The following is an 11,568-nucleotide window of genomic DNA, read 5'->3' on the forward strand; positions in this document are numbered from 1 at the left end:
CAGTCATTGATATACTGACTGTTAAAAATGGTTATACTGGAATAAAAGCTCCAGGAGGGAAAGGCCTTCAGTTTTTATTCAGTGCTTTGTACAGTGCCTAGTCTGAAACATAGTAGACCCTTAGTAAATTGAGTGACTGTCCTGTAAAACTAAAGAAAGGATAAGATATAAAATTATTGATAATTAAATTGTATTAACTTAAATATTATGTGGCAGGATATGGATGGGTTGAGTGATCTTTGAAATTTCATTGATAAGGCTCTGTTTTTAAAACTGTTGTTGACAGTGTCTAACACATATTTGTTAAATATAATACCATAATTGACTAGATATGCTAAACAATTGTTGATTTGGTGTCTTGATTTGGTCTTGGTGGAATATTTTTCTTAGCAATTGATAATATTGCAAGATGGCTTACAACACTAATTGTTACCAGTATTTTGTGGGTGTAATTTCTGTGTCTTTGACTGAATGTGTGAGTGACTACTTAGCTATTGCATATATTATCTTTAGAATTACATTTGCATTTTCTTTGACAATTCCTCCAGATATGGCCAGGGTTTATAATTGGGATGTTAAAAGAAGAAACAAAGATGATTCTGCCAAGAACAAAGCATAATGTTGGCAATCAAAAATGTTCAGTTTTCCAAACATGTTATTTTAAATACCCCCAAATTTATCCTTAAAGATTGACATAACTGATTTTTTAACAGCAAGAATACCATTTTATTTATTTATAAAAACAAAACTAGTTAAAAATATTTTATGAAATAAGCAGGTTTAAGTTTGTTTGTTTCTTTTCACATTTCCCAACAAATTAAATGCTGCTTTCATCATTTTTTTTTGGTTGTAAGAAAACTCTTAGCTGAAATGGCTAAAAACTGTGAGGTCTGCTATGGTAGCTGAATGCTGGACGCTTTAGCACAGTTTGCTTTTTCTTTATTGGCTGATGTTGCTCTCATTTGATGTGGGTAAGTCAATTTAGAGGTAGGAAAGAGACACTTTGAATTGTTGCATTCTCTTTAGTGCATGTGGGGTTTTATGGTCCTCTGTTGCAGTGAATTAGCTTTTCAGAAATGGGGTTTCATGAATTACTGGTTAACCACTAACCATCTATTGTAATATTCTGGACTTCTCAGGAAATGGTGATTTGCAAAAACAGTAAGAGGGCTGTTGAGGCTATACTTTTTCTTATCCCAAATAGGTGCAGTGTCTATGCAAAGCCAATATAAGGGAGATCTCTGGCCAGTATGAACTCACTCAAAAGTCTTGACTAAGGCAGTTTTCTATTTCTTAACAGTTCTTCAAAGCAGCTTAATAGGAATATTAAGATACATGTAAATCTGCAGTGGAAAAATTTGTGAGCTTTTTTATTCATGATAAAACCTCATAAGGCTAGTAAGATATTCCTGTGAAAAACCATTGGTAGTGGCTAAGACTGGTTGATACAGATTCTGGTAAACCACAAATGTATTTCATCTCCAGGTAGTGAAAAGTATACCTGTACAATGTTTTGTACTTGTATTTCATGATATTAAAACAATGAGGTTAAAACTGTGGTATGACAGCGTTTTTCATTTTATCTTTCTAAAGTTAACATAGATCTTTTCACATATTTTAAAGTTTGTTTACTTGTACATATAACTACTAGGTCTCAAGAAATTCTTAAATTTGTAGAAATAACACGAAATCTTTTTGAAAGGAATATTGTTAAGCAAACAATTGAGAAGTTAATCTGAAAGATACGTAAATACTTGATTCAGGTTTTCCTTTGTAATTTTATTTTAGATTTGTGTATTTTAGGATTTGAGGTTTGTAAACATTTTGAAATATTTTAAAGTGCTGTTTTTTTCCCCATACTTTATTATGGTAAGTATATTGGTACAAAATTTCCCTGTTAATATTAGGACAGGAATGATTCACTCAGATCTTTATTTTATCTTAGTGTAAATCCATGAAAATCTAAATATGAATTTTTAGGTAATACAAGGAATATGGAGAAACAGAGTTCTTTAGAAAAATGAATTAAAGAGCAAAAATTAATTTATTCAATATGTTTATAAATGTCCAATATGTGCCAAGTGTTAGGCTCTGTTAGGCTCTGTTAGGTTCTGTTAATTAAATGAAAGAAAGATATTTAAATCCTGGTTCTGCCAGATTGTTTTTTTTTATAGTGGTTTACATTTTCAGGATAACATAACCATCTTGATTTGGCATGATATATTCAAGCTTAATCCTAATATTTCTATAATACACAGAATATGGGGAAAAGATTGGCTATGAAACTTGATACCAAGTGACAAATGTGTTGTAAATGCAACTTAAATTTTAATTATTTTTTCCTTATAAAACAGATATTCATTTTAAAAAATTTAGAAAATGGGGGGGGCTTTAAATTTTACTTGCCAGTTTCCCTTAACATTTCAATAGCTTTCATTTTCTTTTTCTATGTATAGATTTAAAAAAATGTACTTGAAGCAATTTTGTCTTTATAAGTATCCTGCTCTCTTCACATAACATGAAATTTGCCCATAATATTATGCAAGTACATCCATATCATTTTACTAATTTTATAGCAGTATTCTAATGGGTTTACTATAGTAAATTATCATCCACTTACAGTTAGACATTTGGGTCATTTTAAAAATTTTTGTTACTATAAATAACAAGTAATTCAATAGTTTACACTTTTTTACATAGAATATTTTCTGTATTGAGGATTTTTCCTGATGTCACATGACCAAAAATTGGAATTATGGAGTCAAAGATTGTATCATTTTATTATCTGGAATTAACTAAGAGTAGTTTTGTTAGATAAGGCATATTTGACACAGGGTGGTGAATATTCAGGTATATTGAGAAATGAACGAAGCATTGTTAAATTAGATCAACAGGCAAAGGCTTAAATTGTTTTTATCTTACTAAAAGGTCGGAAACATGGGTATGCTGTTGCAGGCTTGGCAGTTTAAAACAGACACAAGTCAAACTGATGTTTTCTTTTCCCCAGCTCTTGTTTGGTACCTAACATTTTTCTAAATTCCTGTTTTTCACATGCTCAAATTGTGCAAAATGTAGAATATACAAAATTGTTACTGCAGTTTAGAGAAATAGATGCCATCCGTACTGGTCTTAATATGTATTCTAATTTATTAAGTTATTGGTGAGAGCAATACTCTCTAAAGAGAGTCTTAACCAATTCCCAAATTTATTGTTTGCCCCCCACCCCGCACAATAGGAATGCTGCTCACAACTTTATTCATTATATATAACCAGAGCAAGGTCGAATGAGGAGAGATCTTAGAGATAGTTTAATAATAGTTCCCATTTATTGAGGACTTAGGGTGTCCTAGGCATTGTGGAGGCGTTTTGTATTACCTCATTTTGTCATTTACAAGAACCCTGAGAAACAGGTGTTATTAATCCCATTTTACAAAGGAGAGAACAGGCTTAGAGGGTTTAAGACAGTTACCCAAGAGTGCACAGCTTCAGCCTGTGCTTTCCATCATTCCATGCTGCCCTCCTCCCTCCTTTTGCATATAAGTATATTGATACCTGCAGAGGGAAGCACCTTATTTACATGCATAGTCAGAACTAGAACCCTGATCTCCTGGCTCCCAGGCAAATCTCTCCTCTGCACCATGATACCTCCCTCCTTTATTTAGAAATAGTTAATAACTAAGTTCAGTAAAAATGTTAAGTTCAATCCCTCAATGAATCAATGCTCTCCTTTCCGAGTATGTTTGCTATTTTCTGTGCTAAGCCTCAGTGAAACCTTAATGGTCTTTTTTTTTTTTAAGTTTTAAAGTATGGTTGGTTCTAATCCCATACCCTTTGAGAACCATGTGCATTCCTATTCAGTGGCTGATGTGGAGTTGTGTTGCCTCTGAAGACACTATTCAGTGCATGTGCAATACCCTTCAGAACTGGTCTTGGGTTCATATACACATTTAGACTCACGTGCCTGATGCCATTTTATTCTGCAGGACATGGGACAGGCAAGATGGCATGCCAGGAGAGTGGCATTAGGCATGATTCTTCTGTGGGAATTTTTACAGCAATCCCCACACACTACACAGATGGGTGCAGGAGCTACCCAGGTTTAAAATCCCTATATCCCAAATAAGGAGCACTCCCTTTTGTAATAGTCCCTTGTTACATAGCATCCTCTGGTCCTGGCCAGGGACATGGCCCAGGTACAAGAACAACCTGCACTCGGAAAACTCCAAGCCATGACTTTCCACCAGGTATTCACATTCACTCTCAACCCTCTAGGCCCAGACACACTGTACCACTCAGGGCATTTGACCAGAAGCTGGCCTGGTCATGCACCTGACGGTCCATCTTCTTCAGGTTTCCGGGAGAATTCAGCTAGAAATAATCCAAGGGCAGTTCCCCACCTTGAAGGAGAAAGGATTTTGAACATCTTTCACTCTTAGCCTGTCTGATCTTTCATAGTCATGGCCCCATTTTTGACATTGGCTTGGTATTATTTTTTTCAGTTTCTTTTATTAGGACCCTTTAACTAGTAACTGCCTCTGCAAAAACAGATAGTAATAATATTTCAAAGCACCAGATGTAAGCATTTCGATCTGTGTTAGGTGAAAGTAAAGCATCATGTGGGAGGTCAAACCAAAATATCAACTTTATTCAGGATAAAGCCAGATTGAAGAACATGGCTTGGATTCAAGGCCAAAATGGTGTGTCTGTTCCTTTTCCCCTGACTCTGTGTGCCCAGCCAGTCACAGCTGAAGAACTACAGGCCTCTTCAACATTAGAATAGAAGGGACCCTACCTACTACTTCCTACATGGAGTCAGGAGGCTAAGAAGAGCCTGAATCCAATCCACAAGGCACGCAGCATGAGTGAGCAAGAGACAGGACCGAGTGTGACACTTATGTCAGCCCTTCCCATTAGTGCCTGGCAGGGCTTCCCCAGTGTCTTCCATCACATAAGTCATTCCACCTCCCAAGAAGAAGAGTGGATAAGGGACTTTAATAAAATGGCAGAAGCACCTTCCCCGGTACTTCCCGAGAGATAGCACAAAGTTGTGTTTCCTAATTTATGGGTTGAGAAAAAAAAAAATCAGGGAGGAAAGCTTAACATTGAGCATAGAAATTGGGAGGAAGGAATTGAAGTTGACTCAAGCTTTGAGCTAGGGTAGAGGAACACTTTTGAAGGGCAGGATGAAAAACTGTTTTAGACCCATTGAAGTGGAGGTGTCAGTCACAAGGACATCCAGGTGAAAATATCCAGCAAGCCCATGGAGAGGTTAGAACCAGAGACCAACATGTCATCAACATAGATTGTAGATGAAGTCATGGAAATGGATAAAGTAAGAAAGAAGAACTATAGAAAGAATTGGAACCAGAATTTTTTTTCACATTGCAAATAAAGCAAACTTTATCTCCTTTTTGTATGGGCCCAGCCTGGTATTTCTGTTACATATTAGGCAGAAGCGAGAAGTGGGAAAGAGCTGTGAGGTGCTCTTGTCAGGGTGCTTCCATATCCACTTCAAAGGCACCCACTGAATGAAATCTTCCAATAAGAAAAATTGGTAGCTTCTGGAATCAGAATTTTGGAGAAACTTCCATTTGTGGACTGGAGAAGGAGAGCAGAAGACAGGAACATGGAAGCCAAATGGGGAATGTTCCATTTTAGTGGCTGACCAGAACAAATGCACAAATGAGAGGTTAAGGAGGTCAAGGATGAGGACTGGTGACTAACAGACCTCTGGAGACCTTTGTGGGAACTGATTGATTAAGCAAGAGAGGCTAAAACCAGACATTTCATGGGGTGAGGAGGGAGTAGGAAGTAAAAAAGAGGAGAGAGCTGTTGTTCACAGTCTTTGCAAAACTCTACTTCTTAAAAGGATGAGTAGATATGGGATTAAAGCCTGAATAAAAGCCAATAAAGGTTTTATTTTAAGGATAGGGGTACTTGAGCAAGTTTCCAAGGAACTTAGGAGACAGGGAAATAGTGGTGGAAAAATAAGTTGAAGAGATACAAAAAGAGGGCATTCTCCTGGGGGATTTGTGGTTTAGCAATTTGTTTCAACATATCTTGGATCCCCCCATCCCCAATGCTGGTTTCTCTGTTCAGGCTGCTTTTGACTCTGCAGAGTTAAAAAATAAGCCTGATTAGTTATGATGGCTCCTGCCCATGATCTCCTTGCCAGCCCTAGCTACCAATAACTAAGACTCAAAAAATGATTTTTAGAGAGAGAGAAAGAATGCCTGGAATATAGCCCAGGTAGCCTATGTGGAAGTGAGTAAATTATTAAATTGGTAATTACTCAAGGACATTACACTAAAATATTAGACCCTTAAAAAAAGTTTGGGTAAGAATGGCTCTGGCAATAAATTACTAAAAATAAATCATACTGATATTTCAGTGCTTTACAGTTGCATGGTATACTAAAATATTGAAAACTGGTTATGATATTCACTAACCACATTCATATATAAATAATATTTAATATGACTTTTGGTTAACAACCTGCCTCCCTCTGCATCCCCTCCTTCCCATCCAAGAAAATATTTTGTGTCGGTATTGTGAGTTAATCAGGGAGTTTGGGTTACTGTTTTCTTAATTTTTGTTTCTACTTTCAAATATTTAAAAGAAGATCACGTTGATAAAACCTTTGTGAACATTTATCACCAAATAGCATTGTGTCAAAATATATAAGGCCTTAGAAATGCAGGGGAAAATGGACAGAAACATAATGGGAGTTTTTTTTAATTAATTTTTGGGGGGAGTGTAGTTAATATACTATTCTCAGTCACAGGTTAAGTATGCAAAATGCTAATTTATTATCAATCAAACCTTGGCTCCTACAAACCCAGTTCTCAGAACATTTACAAAAAGGGAGCAAATTTTAAGCTAATGAAGAAAATATACTTGGAAAAGTAAATAATCTGGTCCACATTTTCTGACTAAGTCAGATAAATTAGATTTTAATAACAATTTAAATGAAAAAAGAAAAAAATGGAAATTAAACACTACTTGTGCTGGTTTGAATCTGTTATGTACCCCATGTTCTTGAATGTAATCTTGTGGAGGCAGACCTATTGTGGGTGGGACCTTCTGATGAGATTATTTCCATGAAGATGTGGCCCCACCCATTAAGGTGGGTCTTAATTTAGTTTACTGGCATCCTCTATGAGAGGATAAAAGACAGAGACATTTTGAAGAGAGCTCAGAGCCTATGCAGACCCAGATGCTTGGAGATGCAGACAGAAAGACGTTTGGAGATGCTAAGAGATGAAGCCCTGAGTTTGCCCAGGAGAAGCTAAGTGAGGACCCCAGATGCTTAGAAACCCCCTGGGAGAACAAGCAAGGATGCACAGGAGCTGAGAGATAGAACCTAAGAGACGGAAGCCCAGAGACGTTTTGGAGAAAGCCATTTTGAAACCAGAACCCAGGAGGAAAGGACCAACAGATGCCAGCCACATGCCTTTCCCGCTGACAGAGGTGTTCTGGGCACCATGGACCTTTCTTCAGTGAAGGTATCCTCTTGTTGATGCCTTAGTTTGGATACTTTTATGGCCTTAGAACTGTAAATTTGTAACCTCATAAACCCCTATTGTAAAAGCCAGTCCACCACTGGCATTTTGCATTCTGGCAGCGTTACAAAACTGGAACACTATTAAATAACTTTTAGATAAAAAACATCAAAACTGGAATAATATTTAGAATTTAATACAATGAGAACACTAATAAGCTTAAGAATAGGGGATTCAGATGAAAATACAAACCTTTGATGCTAAATCAAAAAGAAAAATCAACTGTTCAACTGAGAAGTTAGAAAAAGTAAGTCTAAGGAAGCCAGGAGGAAGAAATTAATGATAAAAATAAGAAATGAGTTAATTAGATTAAATACCTAAATAAATCCACAAGCTGGTTCTTAATACTAGTAAAGGAGACAAGCCTGTGGCAAGGAAGGGAAAAGAAAAGGAAACTAAGGAATGAAGAATGAGTATCATCCACAAATACAGGAATTTTTTTTTAGGTTTGAGAATAAACTGAGTTTAATACTGTGCTAATTAATTTTTTTTAACTTTTTATGGTTTTATTTCACACAAATACAACTTGCTCACCAGCTGTCTATTCGTTTTCTTCGCTGCGCAGCCGGGCATTGGGTTGGTTACTGATGACCAGCTGGGCTGCTCTTTCCACGATGGCTTTGCGGTTCTTGGAAGAAACGTTGTGAGCAATCTCAGCACAGTAAGATTTGTTGCACATCAGCAGCACTTGCAGCTCCTTGACATTGTGAACCAGGAACTTTCGGAAGCCACTGGGCAGCATGTGCTTCGTTTTCTTGTTGCTCCCATAACCAGTGTTGGGCATCAAGATCTGGCCCTTGAATCTTCTCCGCACCCTGTTGTCAGTGCCTCTGGGTTTCCTCCAGTTACACTTAACTTTGACATATCAGTCTGACTGGTGCCAGATGAACTTCTTGGTCCTCTTTCTGATGATCTTGGGCTTTACAAGGGGTCTGAGGGCAGCCATGATGCTGGGTAGGAGATGGCTGCCACCTCCGTGGGCAGCGCTGAGGAAGAGAGTGCTAATTAATTTTAAATATGGAGGTAGAGGTTCTTTTTCGTGGTTTTCTCAAACTAATATCACTCTTCTCCCACCCAATTAAACATATTTTATATACTTAAAATATCCTTAGAGTAATACCGCTCTTTCTATAGACTTCCATTTGCAGGGGTCAAGACTGAGAATAGTGTATTAATACTCCCACTATGTTTCTGTCCATTTTTTTCTTGCATTTCTGACACTCAGAATAAGGCCTTCCCTTTATAGGCCTCCATCAGCAGGAGTCAAGGGGGAAACCCGTCTGCCTGTATCGCCAAAGGTTAAGAATTATTCATCTCTTAGAGGTGTATCTTTTCTCCCGTCTTAACTCTTGGTGACTTTAGTATTCAGGTGTATCTTTCCAATAGCTAGGCCTCTCAATTACTTGACCTCTTCCCCTCCAGTGATCTTGGCCTTCTCCCTACCTATCCTTTAGCCACTTATTCCCATGGTCATACCTGAGATCTTGTCATTACCTATCATCAGTACTGTTATAGTCTCAATCTCAAACCATTCTGCTTCATAACCACCACCTCTACCTACCTTTTGTTACCCTTATGAGTATCCCGACAAGTACTGGTTCCACTGGGACCAACGATCCATTGATCTTCCCACTTTTTCACTGTCCTGTATATCCTGACTTATCTTCTTTCAGTCTAGCTTACATTTCATGCTCCATCCTAATCGCTTTCTGACAAAAATCTTTAATGCCCTTGTCCTTGTTCCCATCCTGCTTTGCTGTACCTCTTGGTTAAACCACAGTCTTGGGTCAGTCCTACTCTTCCTAATCAGTGCCAATTTCCAGGTAGCTGGATGTGGCTAAAGAAAACATACCAGTTGTCTGGTTTTACTTTAACACCATCACTGAAAGTTTCAAGTGGGCAGTAATGCTGCCCAGTCATCTATTCACTCTCCCTCTCTGCTGGACTTTCATACCTTCCCCCCTTGCTTTAATTCCAGACACTTCCTCCTCTGTTGTTAATCTCATCCAATGTCCCTGCTTCCTAGTTGGCTGAGAAGATTGAAGCAATCAGAAGAATCCCATGTGTTTCCACCCTGCATCTCCCCACTGTCTGCTTCTGTATTCATGCATCCTTTGTTCTGCTACCTGTTTCTTTAAGATGTGTTACCTCGCATAGTATTGGTAAATGGGCGGTGACACTGGTATAACAAGTGTTTGGTTCATGATTTTTTCCTAGGCAAGAGGGGTCGGAATGGCAGAAGAATTATAACTAAAGCCCTCAGCTCAACTGCTTCACAGGCAGCAGGATCCCTAGTGGTTGTGTTTTAAGAAAACTGAAACGCAAACAAAACAAAAACACTTACCAAAAACCAAGCTTTTGTTAATAAATGAGCTGTCCGTAGAATCTTTTTTTAATAATTCAATTTTATTGAGATGTATTCACAAACCATACAGTTATCCACAGTGTACAATCAGTTGTTCACAGTACCATTATATAGTTGTGCATTCATCACCAAAATCACTTTTTGAACATTTTCATTATCACACACAAAAAAAGAATAAGAATACAAGTTAAAATAAAAAAGAACACACAAAACCTCCCACCCCACCCCACCCCCACCCCTCCTGTTCCAGTTTGCTAATGTTGCCGGAATGCAAAACACCAGAAATGGATTGCTTTTATAAAGGGGGCTTATTTGGTTACAAAGTTACAGTCTGAAGGCCATGAAAATGTGCAAATGAAGGCATCACGGCCAATGGCATCTGGAAAATCTTTGTTAGCTGGGAAGGCACGTGGCTGGCGGCTGCTGATCCCAGGTTGTGTTCCAGCTCCTCTCTCAGCTCCTGTGCATTCTTCAAAGTTTGGCTCTTGGCTGCAGCACCTCCTTCTGTCTGTGAACACTTTTATAGGACTCCAGCGATTCAATTAAGACCCATCCTGAATGGGTGGGGTAACAGGTCCATGGAAATTATCCAAAGGTCTTGCCCACAGTTGATTGAATCACATCTCCATGAAAACACTCAATCAAAGGTTTCCAACCTAACCAACACGAATACATCTGTTCCCACAAGATTGCATCAAAGAACATGGCATTTTGGGGGACATAATACATCCAAATTATCACATTCCACTCCCTGGACCCCAAAATGCCATGATCTTTCCATATACAATATACATTCATCCCATCACAATATCACAAAAACTTAAATCATTTCAGTAACAATAGATAAGTACAAGATCGTATCAAAATCAGTTACAGGCATGGTCTGTCCAAAGCAAAATTCCCCTCTAGCTGTGGACCTGTGAAACAGAACAAGTTGTCTGCTGCCAATATACAAAGGAGGGACAGTCCTAGGATAAACATTCCCATTGCCATAAGGAGAAACAGTAAGGAAAACAGGGTTTACAGGACCAAAACAGTTCCTAGATTTCAAAGTCTGAGAGTCATATATCCTTGGGGCTTGAGAGAGCAGCAATCCCACACTTTCTAGAGGCTTACCCAATAGCCCTTTCCTCTCCAAATGCTGGGGTGAGTGCTCCAACATATCCACACACTGGGGAGACCACCTTCTTCTCGGCCCCACCCTCCTCAAACATCAGGGCAGCACCCAGATTCTCTTCCATCTCTGGGGCACATGTTCAACTCCTTCAGAACAGTGTGGTGGCAGCCAGGCTCTCCCCAATCCCCAGGGAATGTGTTCCACCCTCTCTGGGGCCTGGAGTGGCAGCACTCTTCCTGAGCATCCAGGCAGAAGACCTGCACTCTGTCTCTGGGTCAAATTCACCCTTTCCACGTGCATGGGCCACTCCACTCTCCCAGCCCGAGATTTCTTGACTCCAGACCTCAACCTCCATGGCTCTGTCTTTGAAGAAATTTTTCCTTCAATTTCTCCCTTTTCTATTCCAGACCAACAGTGTCTATATAGATCTATATAGATCTTGCAAAAATCTCGTTGGCTTAGCATGCAGTTTACAGGGGTCAAAACCATCAGACAATAGGACTTTCCACAAATCTTTTCTGGAT

At 38.6% G+C, this 11,568-nt stretch overlaps 1 protein-coding gene and 1 pseudogene across 2 annotated transcripts in view; one reads left to right on the top strand and one right to left on the bottom strand.

Moving 5' to 3' along the window:
* Window positions 1-1,558, top strand: part of VBP1 (VHL binding protein 1) — a 33,663-nt gene extending 32,105 nt beyond the window's left edge. For both annotated transcript variants that reach the window (XM_037822040.1, XM_037822041.1), the window contains exon 6: window positions 549-1,558. In XM_037822040.1, the coding sequence (XP_037677968.1) occupies window positions 549-619 (71 nt within the window). In that variant the 3' untranslated portion in view covers window positions 620-1,558. The remainder of the gene's footprint in view (window positions 1-548) is intronic.
* A 6,545-nt stretch (window positions 1,559-8,103) lies between these two features.
* On the bottom strand, window positions 8,104-8,730 carry LOC119523402 (annotated as a pseudogene).
* Between the last annotated feature and the right edge of the window lie 2,838 nt (window positions 8,731-11,568).

This window comes from Choloepus didactylus, chromosome X (genome assembly GCF_015220235.1).
Source record: "Choloepus didactylus isolate mChoDid1 chromosome X, mChoDid1.pri, whole genome shotgun sequence".
In the NCBI taxonomy this organism is placed as follows: domain Eukaryota; kingdom Metazoa; phylum Chordata; class Mammalia; order Pilosa; family Megalonychidae; genus Choloepus; species Choloepus didactylus.